Genomic DNA, 16,726 nt, shown 5'->3' with positions numbered 1-16,726 from the left:
TAAGACTGACTGGTCTGTAATTCCCAAAATTATCCCTATTCCCTTTCTTGAACAAGGGAGTAACATTTGCCACCCTTGAATCACCTGGAATTACTCCAGTGGACAGTGAGGATGCAAAGATGATCACCAAAGGCCCAGCAATCTCTCCCCCTGCTTCCTGTTATAACCTTGGGTATATCCCAAGGTTGTTGACTGGAAACATTCTCGCAGCGTAAACAAAAACCCATTATTTCCTGAATTTTTTCTGTCACATACTGTTCGCAAATACCGAAAACATATGCCACTAGGTCAAACTTCAAAAATGTAAGCTCAAAATAAGTGATATTAAATATATATAAATTATACACCTGACACCACAAGTGAGTGTTTGGGAAGTATGGGTATAGGAATTTCCTATTCCTGAGATGCTGCCTGACCTGCTGTGCTTTAACCAGCAACACATTTTCAGCTTTACTTTAAGTATGGGTATCCAAGGGTATCTGGGTGTGCTTGTCCAAGAATCACTAAAAGCCAGCATACACATGCAGCAAGCAAGTAGAAAGGCAAACAGTACTTTGACATTGATTTTAAAGAGATTTGAGTTCAAAAGTTAAGATTTTAGGAGGCCTGTATGCCCTACAGTTTTGAAGAATAAGAGGTGATCTCATAGAACTTTTACAGAAATGACAGAATAGACAAAGATAGCATGTTTCCTCTAGAACGACGACACAGTGGCTCAGTGGTTAGCACTGCTGCCTCACAGTTCCAGGGACCTGGGTTCATGTCCAGTATTGGGCCACTGTCTGTGGGGAGTTTGCACATTCTCCCTGTGTCTGTGTAGGTTTCCTCCCACCGTCCAAAGATGTGTAGGTTAGGTGGATTGGCCATGCTAAATTGTCCATAATGATCAAGGATGTGTAAGTTTGGAGCATTAGTCAGGGGTAAATGTTGGGGAATGGGTTTGGGTGGGTTACTCTTCGGTGTGGACTTGTTGGGCCGAAGGGTCTGTTTCCACACTGTCGGGATTCTACAATGAACCAAGGGACACAGTGTTAGCATAACGGGTCGGCCATTTAAGATGGAGCTGAGGAAGAATGGCTTCTCTCAGAGGAATTCTCCACTGCAGAGGGCTGTGGAAGCTCAATCACTGAGCAGTTTCAAGACAGAAATTGATAGGTTTCTGGACACTGGTGATATTAAGGGACATGAAGATTGTGCAGGGAAGTGGTATTGTGAAGATCGTCAGCAATGTTCTTGAACAGAGAAGCAGGTTGGATGGGCTGAATGGCCAACACCTGATAAAATTGATGCTGTCTTTACCTATATAGCAAAATACTGACTAACATGTGAGCTTACTTTAGGAAATCTCAGTGAACTATATTATATAATAATAAATGAATATTCAACCTTGTTAAGAACATCAGTGATGGAACACTTTATAATCAACAACATTAACAATTGAAAATACATGTTTTAAAAACATGTCTGGCATTGTGCGATCATTTGTTGATTTACATCTTTTTCTTTGGAGGATGCAGGGATGCTTCCATGCGATTTGAGAGCGAGTTGAGTGAGTGGACAATTACATCAGGGATGAAGTATAACGTAGAGAAGTGTGAGATTATCCATTTTGGTAATATACACAGGAAGGCAGGTTACCATCTGAAAGGTGACAGTTTGGGAAAGGGGAGGTGCAACAAGACCTGAGTGACCTTGTACACCAGTCACTGAAAGTAAACATACAGGTTTGGCAGGTGGTGAAGAAGGCAAATGATACATTGGTCTTCTTAGCAAGAAGATTCAAGTATGGGAGCAGGGATATTTTGCTGCAGTTTTGCAGGGCCTTGGTGAGAGCAAGAGTCTGGAGTATTGTGTGCTGTTCTGGTGTCATTATCGGAGGAAGGATGTTCTGGCTAAGGAAGAAGTGCAACAAAGGTTTACCAGATTGACTCCTGGCTTGGCGGGACTGATACATGAAGAGAGACTGGATCAGTTATGTCCATAATCACTGGAGTTTGGAAGAATGGGGGGAGGCAGTCGAATAGAAACCTATAAAATTCTAAGAGTACTAGTTAGGTAAATGAAGGAAAGATTTTCCTGATGATCGGGATTCCAGAATCAAGGGTCATGGTTTTAGAATACAGAAGAGGCCATTTAGAACTGAAGTGAAGAGAAATTTCTTCATCCAGAGAGAAGCGAGCTTGTGGAATTCTCTAGGCAGGTGCTGGAGATCAGAGCCAAGATTAGAGTGGTGCTGGAAAAGCACATCCGAGGAGCAGATGCTGCCTGACCTGCTGTGCTTTTCCAGCACCACTCTAATCTTGTGGAATTCTCTGCTATAGTTAGTGGTTGAGGCCAAACCATGAATGTTTTCAAGAAAGAGTTAGATCTCGCCTTTAGGGTTAACGGAATGAAAAAGCATCAAGAGAAGGTGGAAGCAGGTACACGGTTGGATGATCAACCATGATCGTTATTGAATGGGGGAGCAGGATAGAAGGGCCAAATGGCCTATTCCTGCTTCTATTTTCTATGTTTCTATTTTACACTTTGGGCCTTTACTGAGGCATCTCAATTGTAAATCTAGACCGTTGGTTCCACCAAGCCCTGAAATACCATCTTTCACTGTGCGCGTATGAAAACTGTGGTCAGATATTTCCGTTCAGTTAGGAACACACAAATCAGGCTATTCCCTGACATTGTGGTCCTGGTTTTTATAAGTCAATTCACTCATCTGGTATTTTAGTCTCCAGGTGTTGGGGCAGAAGTCCCATACTGACCCAGTGTGGCAATGGAGGTAGGCACACAGGGAGGGTGGCACCTTAGAAGGTTGCCTCTATTTACTGGGTCTTCATTCCAATTCAATTCCTTGTAGTTGGGCCCATAGCTCTGCCATTTCACACCATCAGTGTTCCTCATCGACCCCTCCCCCCACCCCATGTATTCTCACATCTTTCATGTCCTTTCATTTCTCCTCCATCATCCCTCCGGCCTCCAAGGCACCTTCCTTGTCTCCCATGCACCACCTGATTGTCATCGAGAAAGCAACAGAAGACTATAGGCTGCATCCAGAACCAGAGAACTTTCACAAAGAGTTTGGGAGCCTCCAGTTCCTTGCTGCTTTCTCAATGGCAATACTTTAGTCACTCAGAGGAAACTTACCAAATAATCAGTGTCCTTAACGCCTGTTGTATAAATGTTTGTGTTAGCTTGAAATTTGGCATTTTTTGTGTTTGTCCTGATGACAACAACACAATAATAAATATTTCTTTTCAACAAAAATAATAAATTCCTTAACAATTGCAAGTCATTGTTGTTGACTGAGTGGGCAGTAATTTAGAAAGACTGTGATTAAGTGCAAAAAAGATGTGAAGAGCTTAATCTTTGCCTTACCATCCTGTCTTCAGAATGTGTTTGTTAATCACCAATTAAAACTCGAATGATGACCCCTTTGTGTTGCGCCCTTCGGCCCAACAAGTCCACACCGACCCGCCAAAGCGCAACCCACCCATACCCCTACATTTACCCCTTACCTAACACTACGGGCAATTTAGCATGGCCAATTCACCTGACCCGCACATCTTTGGACTGTGGGAGGAAACCGGAGCACTTGGAGGAAACCCACACAGACACGGGGAGAACGTGCAAACTCCACACAGTCAGTCACCTGAGTCGGGAATTGAACCCAGGTCTCAGGCGCTGTGAGACAGCAGTGCTAACCACTGTGCCAGAATGGCTGTAATGCCAACATCAAAGCAAGAACTTGCTTTTCACTACTCCCAAACTGTTTTACAATGCCAATGAAGCACTTCTTGTAGTTGATTATATGAAATGCAGCATCAACGACTCATAATCTCTTAATTTACTTTTTTGTCTTCCTCTGTCAAAACATCTGGGTCTGCCCAGAAAAGGTGAAAAAAAATCTCAATTTCAAATACTCCTACAGCAAAGCTTAATGTGTATTAACCTCACTCCTTTAATAAGCAACTAACAGATCTGGCAGCCTCCATGGAGAGAGAAACACAGTCAACACTTCAAATTCTTTGACACTTCTTCAGAACCTACCTTACTAACCTCTCTCTTGTCAGTGTCGGTTGAAATAGATGTTCCCTTGTCATTGACCCTCAGCTAGAGAAAAAGGAAACCACTTCAGCTGCATTGGAAATATTGACCCTCAGCATCAAGAAGGAGATGATAGTGATCCACCTTATGTTTTCTGTTAGTGTTGCTGCCCTTTGTTTCTTCCTCTGTGTACAATGTGTTGCTGAATTGATGTGGACTTCTCTCTTCTTGGCTTCCAGATCATTATGAACAAGTTATGGTTTGGACTCAGCATGACAAAAGCAATTGAGAAAGAAAGATTATATGTGAATTCATACAATGTCTTACAGTTTGAAAATCAATTTGATAAGGTAAGTTCCAAGTTTAACAGATTATATTGTATGTCTAAGATTTACAACTTGGAACCATAAACATTGCCAATTAAAGATGAAGACATAAATTAATTGCTTATCTTTAGCATTATGAAGGGACATGACCGAGAAATGTGACTTCATTTCCAGATCTACTCCCTTGGGTAAAAGCACCACCCTATAGCTTCCATACTTGCACTTCTTTCAAAGCTTCCCCAGCCCCTGGATTTAGCCCTTAGGTGGCTTCTCCGTGAGTTTCCTTAGGTCACCATTTATGTGGGATTTTGATGCTAACCATTTCATCTGTATGACCTTCAGCTTTCCAAGATGAAAGCAAGTTCCTATACATCTGCAGTGGTGTACTGTAATGTGGTGGATAGCATTGGATTTTTGCAACAAGCTATGAAATAATTCTACAATATATAACACATGGAAATAAAACTATAAATCTTGTCTGACTGTTATAAGAACCAAAGTGCTTCCCTAATGTCCTTTAGAAAGAGTCCGGAATTTGCACCCAATATAGTGTGCCTGTCGCTCTGTGTCAGACTACACCATTCACTCATCTAGTCTTCTCAAGTAGTGTAACAGGATATTCAGTTAGATAAACAATTGCTACAGTTCACTAACATTGCAAACCTACAGCAGCTGAAAAAACCTGATCCTTGGAGTGTGGTGGTAGAAGTTGTGGGTGGCACGGTGGCACAGTGGTTAGCACTACTGCCTCACAGTGCCTGAGACCCGGGTTCAATTCCCACCTCAGGCAACTGACTGTGTGGAGTTTGCACATTCTCCCCGTGTCTGTGTCTGTGTGGGTTTCCCACAGTCCAAAGATGTGCGGGTCAGGTGAATTGGCCATGTTAAATTGCTCGTAGTGTTAGGTAAGGGGTAAATGTAGGGGTATGGGTTGCGCTTCGGCGGGTCGGTGTGGACTTGTTGGGCCGAAGGGCCTGTTTCCACACTGTAAGTAATCTAATCTGAAGTTTCAGGTGGGTTAAATAGTAAATTCCAATGAGTACACACTCAACCTTTCCTCTGGGATCAGCCCAGTGAACCGCCTCCAAATATCTTTCCAAAGATAAGCAATCTAAAACTAATTACCATTTTCAAACTGTCGTCTGAATGTCGTACTGTTTTGTTTTCTCTATTTTTATACTCCATTTTCTTTAGAATGAAGGCGATCATTCTATTTGACATCCACAATACCCAGTAAATTTGGATGCGAGCATTTTGTGATTAATCTGCAAGGATTACCAGAGCTGGAGCTTTCTAGAGACTTTCCTAGTAAAGGATTTTCAGCTTTTCTGTTCTTGGCCAAATGTGCAAAACCTCACATTTTCCCACATTATATTCCAGCTGCATTATTCCACATTGGGCGGCACGGTGGCACAGTGGTTAGCACTGTTGCCTCACAGCGCCTGAGACCCGGGTTCAATTCCCGACTCAGGCGACTGACTGTGTGGAGTTTGCACGTTCTCCCCGTGTCTGCGTGGGTTTCCTCCGGGTGCTCCGGTTTCCTCCCACAGTCCAAAGATGTGCGGGTCAGGTGAATTGGCCATGCTAAATTGCCCGTAGTGTTAGGTAAGGGGTTAATGTAGGGGTATGGGTGGGTTGCGCTTCGGCGGGTCGGTGTGGACTTGTTGGGCAGAAGGGCCTGTTTCCACACTGTAAGTAATCTAATTTTCCCACATTATATTCCAGCTGCATTATTCCACATTTTCCCACATTATATTCCAGCTGCATTATTCCACATTTTCCCACATTATATTCCAGCTGCATGTGTCTGCCCACTTACTTGAAATGTCTCTATTCCTGTGCAGACTCTGTGTCATCCTCAGCACTTGCGCTCCCAACTATTTTAGTGTCATCTGCAAACTTGGCTAAATGAAAGTTATTATTATGTACTGTAAATATATTTTTATGGCACAAATAGATTCTTTATGATCCAGGGGTTAGAACATTATCAGGGATATGCAGGCATGGAGAGTCAAGGTTAAAATTAGATGAGCCATGATCTTATTGAATGGTAGAGCAGGGTGAAGAGCTGAGTGGTCTACTCTTGTTCCTTCTTCATTTATTTCGTAGTCTCAGCACCAACCTCTGTGGCACACCACTAGTTGGTATCCTCAAAATTCCCCCTTTTCCCAACACTCTATCTTCTATTGGTTAGCCAATCCTCTACCGATCCTATTATACTACTTTCAACACCATGGGCTCTTATTAAGTTGCTTAATGATACCTTAGGAAAATAAAATTCGAATATATAATATTGACTGCTTTCCCGTTATCTATCCTGCTTGTTACCAGCTCAAAGAATTCGAGTGAATTTGTCAGGCATGGTTTCCCCTTCATGAAGCCAGGCTGATTCTGCTTGAATATACGATGTATTTCTGAATGCTCTGCTATAGTAAACTCTTACAATTTCTCAATAACATATGTTTAGCAAGCTGGCCTATAGTTACTTGTCTTTTTGTCTCCTTCCATTTTTAAATAAAGACGTTAGATTGAAAGTTTTCCAATTCTCTGGATACTTGGACCATTACTACCAGTTCAATTACTATCTCTGTGACTACTTCCTTTAATATCCCAGGATGCATCTCAGGTTAGCCCCGTTAGTTTTCCTAGTACCAGTTCTCCAGGGATAATTATTGTATTTGTTTCCTCTCCTCCTTTTGCTCCTTGATTACTCTGGAAATGCTGTTGGTGTGTTCTAACGTGAAGACTGATTCAGTGCCATTTCCGCAGTCTTGTTGGATACGCTAATGTTAGTTCCTTTCTTCCTTTTGCTATATTTAAAGAAGATCTTGTCTGCCTCTTTTTATATTACTTGAATGTTTACCTTCAAAGTTTATCTTCTTTTTGGTCATTTTTTAGTTAATTTTTAGATCTTTCACAGTCCTCTGGTTTACTCCTGATCCCAGCCAGATCATATGTTTTTGATTTCAATATGATGCTACATTGACCTTCTCTGGTTAACTATGGTTAATTTATGGTCTTCTTCCTCCCTGGAATAAATTTGCTGTTGAGACATGACAATTATGTTAAATGTCTGTCCCCCACTGTTCCTCTCCCATCTTTGCTGCTAATCTGCTCTCCCCAGTTCATTCCAGCCATCCCCGCCCTCTAAAACTGAATGCTAAATTGTACCATGTTAAGGTCACTGTGCTTCCTCGGGGATCTTTTACTCTGACGTCACTTGTTTAACCTTTCTCAATATACATCATCAGATTCAAAATAACCTCATCCTGGATTGTATCCACAGTGCATCGTTGCAGAAAATTGTCCTGACACACTGTATAAATTCTTCATCCTGGTTACCTCTGCCAATCTGAAAATGCCAATCTAATTAAGATTGAAGTCTTTATTACATGCCATCATAATCTCCTCATTTACTCTACTGTTAGGCAGACTTATAGATGACTCCTACCAATGTCTTCTTTCCCTTTTTATTTCTTGTCACAATCTATACGCGTTCTACACGTTTTGATTCAAAATCATTTCTTGTTATCGTATTTATTTCATCCCGTACGAACAATGCTGCCCATCACCCTTAGCATTCTGTCTGTCCTCTCTAAAAGTCAAAAACTCCAGATTGCTTTGTTCCTAGCTCTGATCTCCTTTTAACGATTTCTACGTAATGCCTGTAAGATCATACCCATTAATCTGTATTTGTGCCGTTAATTCATTCGACTTAGATGTGCGCGCATGACACACATATAAATCTATGGGGTGAATTTGCATTTGCAGAATTATATTTACAGACCCATTTTATTTTACTCAAAAGATGCAAAATCTGCAGGCAGTCAATCCATGTAACATTTTGTAAATTCCACTTTGGAAATAAACCCGGTCTGACTCAAGACTGGGATACAGACAGACATTAACCTCTGTCTGAACTGAGATGTCACCTTTTTTAATAAAACCTTAAGTTATCTCGAGAAAGTGATTTAAAAGAAGTTCTAGGATTTACACATTAATGAACTGGTACCTGCAACCCATTCTAAAAGATTAAAGACTTCACAGCAATCTAAGTTTGCACAAAGCATTATTTCAGTTGCATGACATTGTAATCTTTTGCTATAATTTCTGTGTCTTATGACCCCATTCTACATCTACCCAAATTGGACTATACCCTGGTGTTGTGTGATTTTTAACTTTGTCCAACCCAGTCCAACACCGGCACCTCTACATCATACATATAACAGTTCAAAAAATCTTAATGCATGCATGAAAATAAAATTTCAGCTTGTTTCCCAATGCCATCCTTGTTCCCAGAAAAATATTCCAACTTTTAAAATTTTTATTTAATTGACGTTTTCAATTTTCCTTAGGACCACGGAAACATTCTTTTTTTAAGCAATTCCTTTCCCAGTTTGATGGCATGGACTCTCCCAATTCTGATGGCCTAAACTTTCTCAGCTCTAACAATTTGAGGATTTTTATCCAAACTCTCCCGGTTTGAAAGCTCCATAGAATGGAAGCTATTCCAGCTGCTTCCTCTGAACTGAACTGGGGGAAATCCTTGGCTCTCTAGCGAGGAGAAACCGCTTTATCTTCTGAATTGAACTCTGGATTCGTCTGAAAGAACTTTGAGCCTCCTGTTCTGCAGTTGAAACAAAACAAATTGCTGTACTGTAGAATTATAGAGATGTACAATGTGGAAACAGACCTTTGATCTAACTTATCCATGTTGACCAGATATTCTACATGAATGTAGTCTCATTTGCCAGCACCCGGCCCATATCCCTCCAAGCCCTTCCTATTTATATACCAATCCAGATGCCTTTTAAATGTTGCAATTGTACCAGCCTCCACCACTTCCTCTGGCAGCTCATTCCATACACGTACCACCCTCTGTGTAAAGAAGGTTGTCACATACATCTCTTTTCAATCTTTTCCATCTCACCTTAAACCTGTGTCCTCTAGTTTTAGGCTCACCTACCCTGGGATAAAGACCTTGACTGTTCACCCTATATATGCCCTCGTGATTTTATAAACTTCTACAAGGTTACCCCTCATCCGTGACTGTCAAGGGAAAATAGCCCCCGCCTCTCCCTATAGCTCAAACCCACCAACCCTGGCAACATCCTTGTCAACCTTTTCAGAGCCCTTTCATTTTTTCTATAGCAGAGAGACCAGTATTCCAAAAGTGGCCTAACCAATGTCCTGTCAAGACACACCATGACCTCACAACTCCTATCTCAATGCACTGACCAATAAAGACAAATGCCTTCTTCACTACCCTGGCTACCTGCGACTCCGCTTTCAAGAAACTATGAACCTGCATCCCAACGTCTCTTTATTCAGCAACACTCACCAGGACCTTACCATTAAATGTATGAATCCTGCCTTGATTTTGCTGTACAGAATGCAGCACCTCACATTTATCTAATTTAAAATCCAACTGCCACTCCTCAGCCCATTAGCCCATCTGATCAAGGTCCTGTTGTATTCTGAGGTAACTTTCTTTGCACCTGGATGGGTATATTAATAGGAAGGGTTTAGAGGGATATAGGCCAAAATGCTGGCAAACAGGAATAGAATAATGTAGAATGTTTGGTTGGCATGGATGTGTTGGACCAAAGGATCTATTTCTCTGCTGTGCATGTTTATCGTTCTATATTAAAGCACTACACATCAAGTTTGGTGCCATCTGCAAACACACTAACCATACCTCCTATATTCACATTCAAATCATTTATATAATGTGCTTTCTTTGACAGTAACAAACCCAAGAGTATAAGCATTCAACCATTAACACTAGAGGGGTCTGTTAGGCACTTGGCTGAAGTCATATGCCTTTTTAGATTTATTTAGATCACTATTACAAATTGACTTTCTGACCTTTGTAAAAACAAACCTTTCCAGAACTAATTAAAATATCTCTGCCTTTATTTTAAAATCCAAATTCTAAACATGATCATGGATATATTTCACTGCACCTGCCTGTTCAAAATAAATTAGATGAAACATGATTTGGAAATGCCGGTGTTGGACTGGGGTGGACAAAGTTAAAAATCACACAACACCAGGTTATAGTCCGACAGGTTTATTTGGAAGCACTAGCTTCCAGAGCGACGCTCCTTCATCACCTGTTGGACTATAACCTGGTGTTGTGTGATTTTTAACTTTAAATGAAACAGACCTTCACCAAAAAAGTCTGATCTGTGCACACAGATTCCAAACAGCAGGAATACCACAGTTTGGGATTTCAATGGAGACATTTTAAAGTGAACCTCACATGCATTAACCTAGGACTGTCCCAAAACCTGCTCTTTCAGATTTTGAAAATGATGTGATCGATGGCCAGACTTGTAATTTTGGGGAGACATTTCACGATCAACATGATGGATAGGGTCTTGGCCTTGGAGTCAAGTTCATCTGAGACTCAGAATAGATGATGTGCAACCACCCCTTCCCCACCCCTAAGGGCTGTAGATTGTCCCTCATAATGACAGTCCTGCTGCATTTTAAATCCCCATCCTCACAACCATGTTATTCCCACACAATGTGAGTGAAATACATTCCCATGTCCCCCATGTGTACAGGTTTCCCAACATGCCAGGAATCCCTTTTGCCAAGAACAAATGATCCGAAAATAAGGCTTTTGCGTTGTTATTTAAAATGTTTGTTTATTTTACTGGGCAGACTGTCATTGAAGCATTGAAGGAGAAAAAACATGATGTCAATGACTCTGCGATTAAGCTGCCATCTGTTATTCAAGGAATATTTAAAGATCAAGTCTGCATCGAAGCAGTGTCAGATGACAGGAAGTTTGGAAAATCTGCTGGCTACTAGCACTTCAGATCTGGAGGTCACCTCAGATAAAGCTGAAGACTTCCGCTGACAACAAAGATGTAGTATTTGACTTTCTATCCTAGCATCTGTGCCAGACAGTGTGGGAAAGCGAGACTGCATCTACCATTTGGTCAGTAAGATAAAATGTCAACTTGCTCAGAAATGTGCAACATTGATCATCTGGTAACCAGACCGCCTAGTGAATCCTGAGCTTTTTGGACAATGAGTTTGAAATGAACCAAGCTGAATTTTTAATTGGTAAATTAGAAGGAAGTTGTTGAAAAAGATGGGACCAGGGTTGTTCTACATCATAAATCAGAGTGTGATGTAAGTTAGTCAGGGATTGACACTCAGTGATGTAAGAGATAGTTACTTTGTGTATTACATATTTAGCTCTAAAGTAGTGCATATTAATAGGACCTGCTTCCTTTAACAATCCTAGTTACATATTAAAACCACAGTTGGAATGATGCATATTTTATTGGGAGGGAAGAGAGTTGTCAATCTTAAGACAACCAAATCCATCTCGTAGCATTTTTCTGTTAAGTACATGCACTCAGTGTAAGGTAATTATGGGCACAACTGTAGGATGATACTGTGAAGCTCTGGATTAAACCCCTTGGGCTAGATTGAACCAGGTTTCTGGATGCCAGGACTGCATTACGTTGTAGATTGTTAGAGAGGTCAAAGCTGAGTTTACTATGTAACTGCAAAAATGTTATCTCTCTAAAATCAGCAATTATTGGTGGGATTGGAATCCAACTGAAGTGGTAAATTTGGATTTAACCAGTACGATCTGTGAGAATCTAATGTCAACTAGTCTACTGTGATGCTTTGATTGAGAAGTTTGTGTATGACTAATCTGCATGTTACAAAGGCTTTCTTGTGGGTTGGATTTGAATGATCCAGCACTGGTTGTTTGGAATTGGCAGAGATGGGTTGGCCCAGTATAATGTGGTGAGGGCTGCTCACTGTCTGCACCCAACCTATCTCCCAATGAAAGACCAGTTGAGTGCTCGGTCTTGCTCCTACCAATAAATTACCTGCCCGGCTCCACAGGAATGGGCACCTCCACAGCTTTCATTACTTACCTTTACTTAAGCAAGGAGACAAATGGAGCAGAGCCCACTTTTGAAGCCTGTTATGTACCTCAGAGGTAACTCTTACAGGCGATATCCATCCTCTTTAAAGCTCCCCACCCTCCCCTCCCTAGGGCTGCCGATACACTGGAGTCGTGGCACTCCCCAGCCTTCATCTGCTCCTCAGCTTCAGGCTGTGACCACTGCTGGGACAACAGAGCTGTCAATCATTGAGGATGATGGGTGGCTCTGCAAGACAGGAATCCATCCCGGGATAGGAACAAAAATCTCCATCTGAGCCCATTAATACCCAACCAAACACAAAATACCTGCCGGGCTTTACCGGCTTTTTGGTGGGTATGGCAGTGGGGGAACAGAATTCCTGACTGTCAGGGGCCTGAGGAATATAAAACCTTTTCTTTCCCTGATGTAGTCACTGTGGATGGGTCAATGCAAACACTGACTTTCAAATGTTGAAATCCACGTTGTTCAGATTCAAACGCAAGCTGTAATTTTCTTTTCACATGGTAATGAGTTTTAAACTGGAATGAAATATTCCATTTGACAAATGCATTGGACAGTCTATGATCAAAAACAGGATGGAGAATAAACTCTTTTGACATTGTCAGACCAGACCTGTCCCAAGACTAACCCTGCTTTTACTGAATAAGTGAAATATGGTTCATTTCCCACACCAGCTACCTTCGTCAGGGACACTGCCAGTTAGACAGGTGGTTTATGTGCAGAGAGCTCATACGCACTTGAAGTTAGTTGGAAACTAACCAAACTAAATGATGTAGCACTTCAACAGGGAGAAAGTGAGGACTGCAGACGCTGGAGATCAGAGTCAAAAGGTGTGGTGGGAGAAAAGTGCAGCCAGTCAGGCAGCATCCGAGGAGCAGGAGAGTCAACGTTTCGAGCATAAGCTCCTCATTGAAACATCAACTCTCCTGCTCCTTGGATGCTGCTTGACCAGCTGTGCTTTTCCAGCAACACACTTTTTGACTCATAGCACTTTAACAGCGGACAGAGGCTTTCACTCCATTGAATGGGCTTCAGATTAGTTCCACAGGGCAGCGCAACATCGAGGGCTGAAGGACTTGCGCTGTAATGTTCTATGTTCTATGAAATGAGCCCTCAGCTTTGATCAGATTACTTACTAAGTGTACTTTCTCTGCTGGGAAGCTGGGCCTTGATGTGTGGATGGGGCAAATGTCGGGTTTCGACAATGGAGAATGCTCTGTGGAAGTAATCCTTCACTCAGGGTTCAGACCATCAGTCACCTCTTTGAGATTTGTGTGGATTTGACACCCTCTAGTGGTCATACTATAAAATACCTCAAACATAGAATGATCTACATTATGGATATATCAAGAAGTCATAGAATCCCTACAATGTGGAAGTAGGCCATTCTGTCTATCGAGTCTATACCAGCTCTCCGAAGAGCCACCCAGAACCATCTCCCTACGTTATCCCTGGAGCTCTGCATTTCCCAGGGCAAATTCACCGAGCCTGCACATGGGCAATGTACCAAGGCCAATCCTCTTGACCTACACATCCTTGGACTTTGGAAGGAAACCCACACAAACATGGGGAGTATGTGCTGTCAATTTATTTTTTTTACCAAGCTGTTACTACTCCTGGTTACTTAACTGGTACTTATAGAAGCTTGCATCCAATGTGACCATTTCAGCCCATTTTCCTTCTTTTGTTCTTTAAAGAAATCACGGTCAGAACCTTTTTTGCCTCATAATTCCTCCATTTAACTCGAGTACCTTTTCAACGCCCTTTTCCAGTTGGGCATTTCAGATCTAGACAATTGAGTAAAAAGCCGATCTCTCTTCTAAATGGTCTGCAGTGATTTAAACCTCTTCCCATGCCCATGATGCTGTTCAGCATTAATTCTGTAATGTTACACCAGTTACTCCTTCCTCAACAAGATCCAGCAAGAACTTTACTGGAATGGCAAGATGCAGCTAATTATTTCACATTTTCTACTTGGTTGTGGTTTAGGAGGACATTAGCTGCATACTTTATGGGGAATTACAGAATCGTTGACAGCAATTTCTCCATTCTACGTCTAACTGCAAATGTCAGACCTGAGATGTTGCTGTCACTTTCAGAGGTGTCAAATGTTGACTGTTTTGTTGTCATTATGATTGCAAAATTGGGGCCAATGTGACCAGCCCACAGTATAAACTATAATGGTTCCAGTATTATCACCATATTCAAGCATGAAAATATTCTATTTGTACTGCAGAATGCTTATATTTTATCATCTTCTTTCTGAAGGAGCTGCTAATACAAGACTAAAACATTGCAGATGCTGAAAATCTGAAATAAAAACACAAAATGCTGGAAATATCAACAGGTCCAGCAGCATTTGTGGGGACAGAAACAGAGTTAATGGTTCAGACCAACAGAGTCTGCCGAATATTTTCACCAAAGAGTTGCTGGCTCCTGACGCGATTATCCTTTCAGTATAAACAAACTACTGGGTGAGATTTTCTAAAATCCAATGCTTCCCTTCTCAAATAAGCCAATTCATCTCAAACATTTCCACTGCTTTGCTTTAAAGGGAAAAACAATCAAAGCAGGATCACGGGGTGTTTTGTTTTACACAATAGGAATCTTGCACCTGATTTGAACGTTAACGATGCTCTGTTAAATAATTTTCTAATGATGATGGCAAACATCTTGTGGTAATAGCATCCAGCCTCCCACAGGGTCATTTGATTGTATGATACGACACACAAATCAAATGGATATTACACACTGTCTCATTAAATGTCAAAATATATTGTTAAGTGCAATGATATGCTCACTAGAAGCAGAAACCGAAGATTCTGAACTATTTTGTGACAAGGGTTCAATGTGTGTTTAAAAAAAAGATTTTTTGTTACAGTTGAAGTGTTTGTTATTAATTTTCTCTCGCACACATTTCATTGCTGAGACTGTATAGACATTTACTATTCCAGTGACTTATTAAGTCTGAATTGTTTGTGACTGTGACTATCTAACCAGCCAATCCTGCTGTAAGTATCAGTGCTGCTTGTGTTATTGTTTAAGACTGACCAGAGTGTTAATAGTTTTTTGTTGTATATAATTCCAGTTGGGATTATGAACATTTGTATCTTATTTACATTCAATAAAGAATTTTATCTATAAATTTCTGTATTTTCTGTAAGTATTGAGTACTTTGTCACCACATAACATTAGTGAGGTAAAAACACTGACTGCAGATGCTGGAAACCAGACTCTGGATCAGTGGTGCTGGAAGAGCACAGCAGGTCAGGCAACATCCAAAGTGCCGCAAAAATTGACATTTTGGGCAAAAGCCCTTCATCAGGAATAAAGGCAGTGAGCCTGAAGAGTGGAGAGATAAGCTAGAGGAGGGTGGGGGTGGGGAGAAAGTAGCATAGAGTACAATAGGTGAGTGGGGGAGGGGATGAAGGTGATAGGTCAGGGAGGAAAGGGTTTCTGGGAGATGATAGTTTAGTGATGGGGGCGTGGAGTCATGGTCGAGGGAGGAGGAAGAGGTATCTTCGAGTTGGTGTTTGGCTTCAGCGGTGTAGAGGTCAGTGCGCCAGACTACCACTAGGCCCCCTTTATCCGCTGGCTTGATGGGGAGGTTGGGATTGGAGCAGTGGGATTGGAGGGCTGCGTGTTTCCCTTGCCATTTGGTTAAAGATACCCTCCAACGCATCTCATCCACATCCCGCACCTCCGCCCTCAGACCCCACCCCTCCAACCGTAACAAGGACAGAACCCCCCTGCTGCTCACCTTCCACCCTACCAACCTTCGCATAAACTAAATCATCCGCCATTTCCGCCACCTCCAAAAAGACCCCACCACCAGGGATATATTTTCCTCCCCACCCCTTTCCGCCTTCCACGAAGACCGTCCCCTCCGTGACTACCTGGTCAAGTCCACACCCCCCTACAACCCACCCTCCCATCCTGGCACTTTCCCCTGCCACCGCAGGAACTGTAAAACCTGTGCCCACACCTCCTCCCTCACCTCTATCCAAGGTCCTAAAGGAGCCTTCCACATCCAAAGTTTTACCTGCACATCCACCAATATCATTTATTGTATCCGTTGCTCCTGATGCGGTCTCTCTCTACATTGGGGAGACTGGACACCTCCTAGCAGAGCGCTTTAGGGAACATCTCCGGGACACCCGCACCAATCAACCACACTGCCTTGTGGCCTAACATTTCAACTCCCCCTCCCACTCTGCCAAGGACATGGAGGTCCCGGGCCTCCTTCACCACCGCTCCCTCACCACCAGACGCCTGGAGAAAGAACGCCTCATCTTCTGCCTCGGAACACTTCAACCCCAGGGCATCAATGTGGGCTTCAACAGTTTCTTCATTTCTCCTTCCCCCACCTCGCCCTCGTTCCAAACTTCCAGCTCAGCACTGTCCCCATGACTTGTCCGGACTTGTCCTACCTACCTA

The 16,726-nt window shown here is 42.2% G+C and overlaps 1 protein-coding gene across 1 annotated transcript in view; it reads left to right on the top strand.

Annotated features, from left to right (window-relative positions):
- Nucleotides 1-15,434, top strand: part of LOC132827233 (glutathione hydrolase 5 proenzyme-like) — a 92,109-nt gene extending 76,675 nt beyond the window's left edge. The window contains exons 11-12 of the mRNA XM_060843861.1: nucleotides 4,278-4,388; nucleotides 11,037-15,434. Coding sequence (XP_060699844.1) covers nucleotides 4,278-4,388; nucleotides 11,037-11,186 — 261 coding nt within the window. The 3' untranslated portion in view covers nucleotides 11,187-15,434. The remainder of the gene's footprint in view (nucleotides 1-4,277; nucleotides 4,389-11,036) is intronic.
- Nucleotides 15,435-16,726: the final 1,292 nt, after the last annotated feature.

This window comes from Hemiscyllium ocellatum, chromosome 24 (assembly GCF_020745735.1).
Source record: "Hemiscyllium ocellatum isolate sHemOce1 chromosome 24, sHemOce1.pat.X.cur, whole genome shotgun sequence".
NCBI lineage: Eukaryota > Metazoa > Chordata > Chondrichthyes > Orectolobiformes > Hemiscylliidae > Hemiscyllium > Hemiscyllium ocellatum.
The sequence above is the reverse complement of the archived record's forward strand: the minus strand, read 5'-3'. Positions and strand labels throughout refer to the sequence as shown.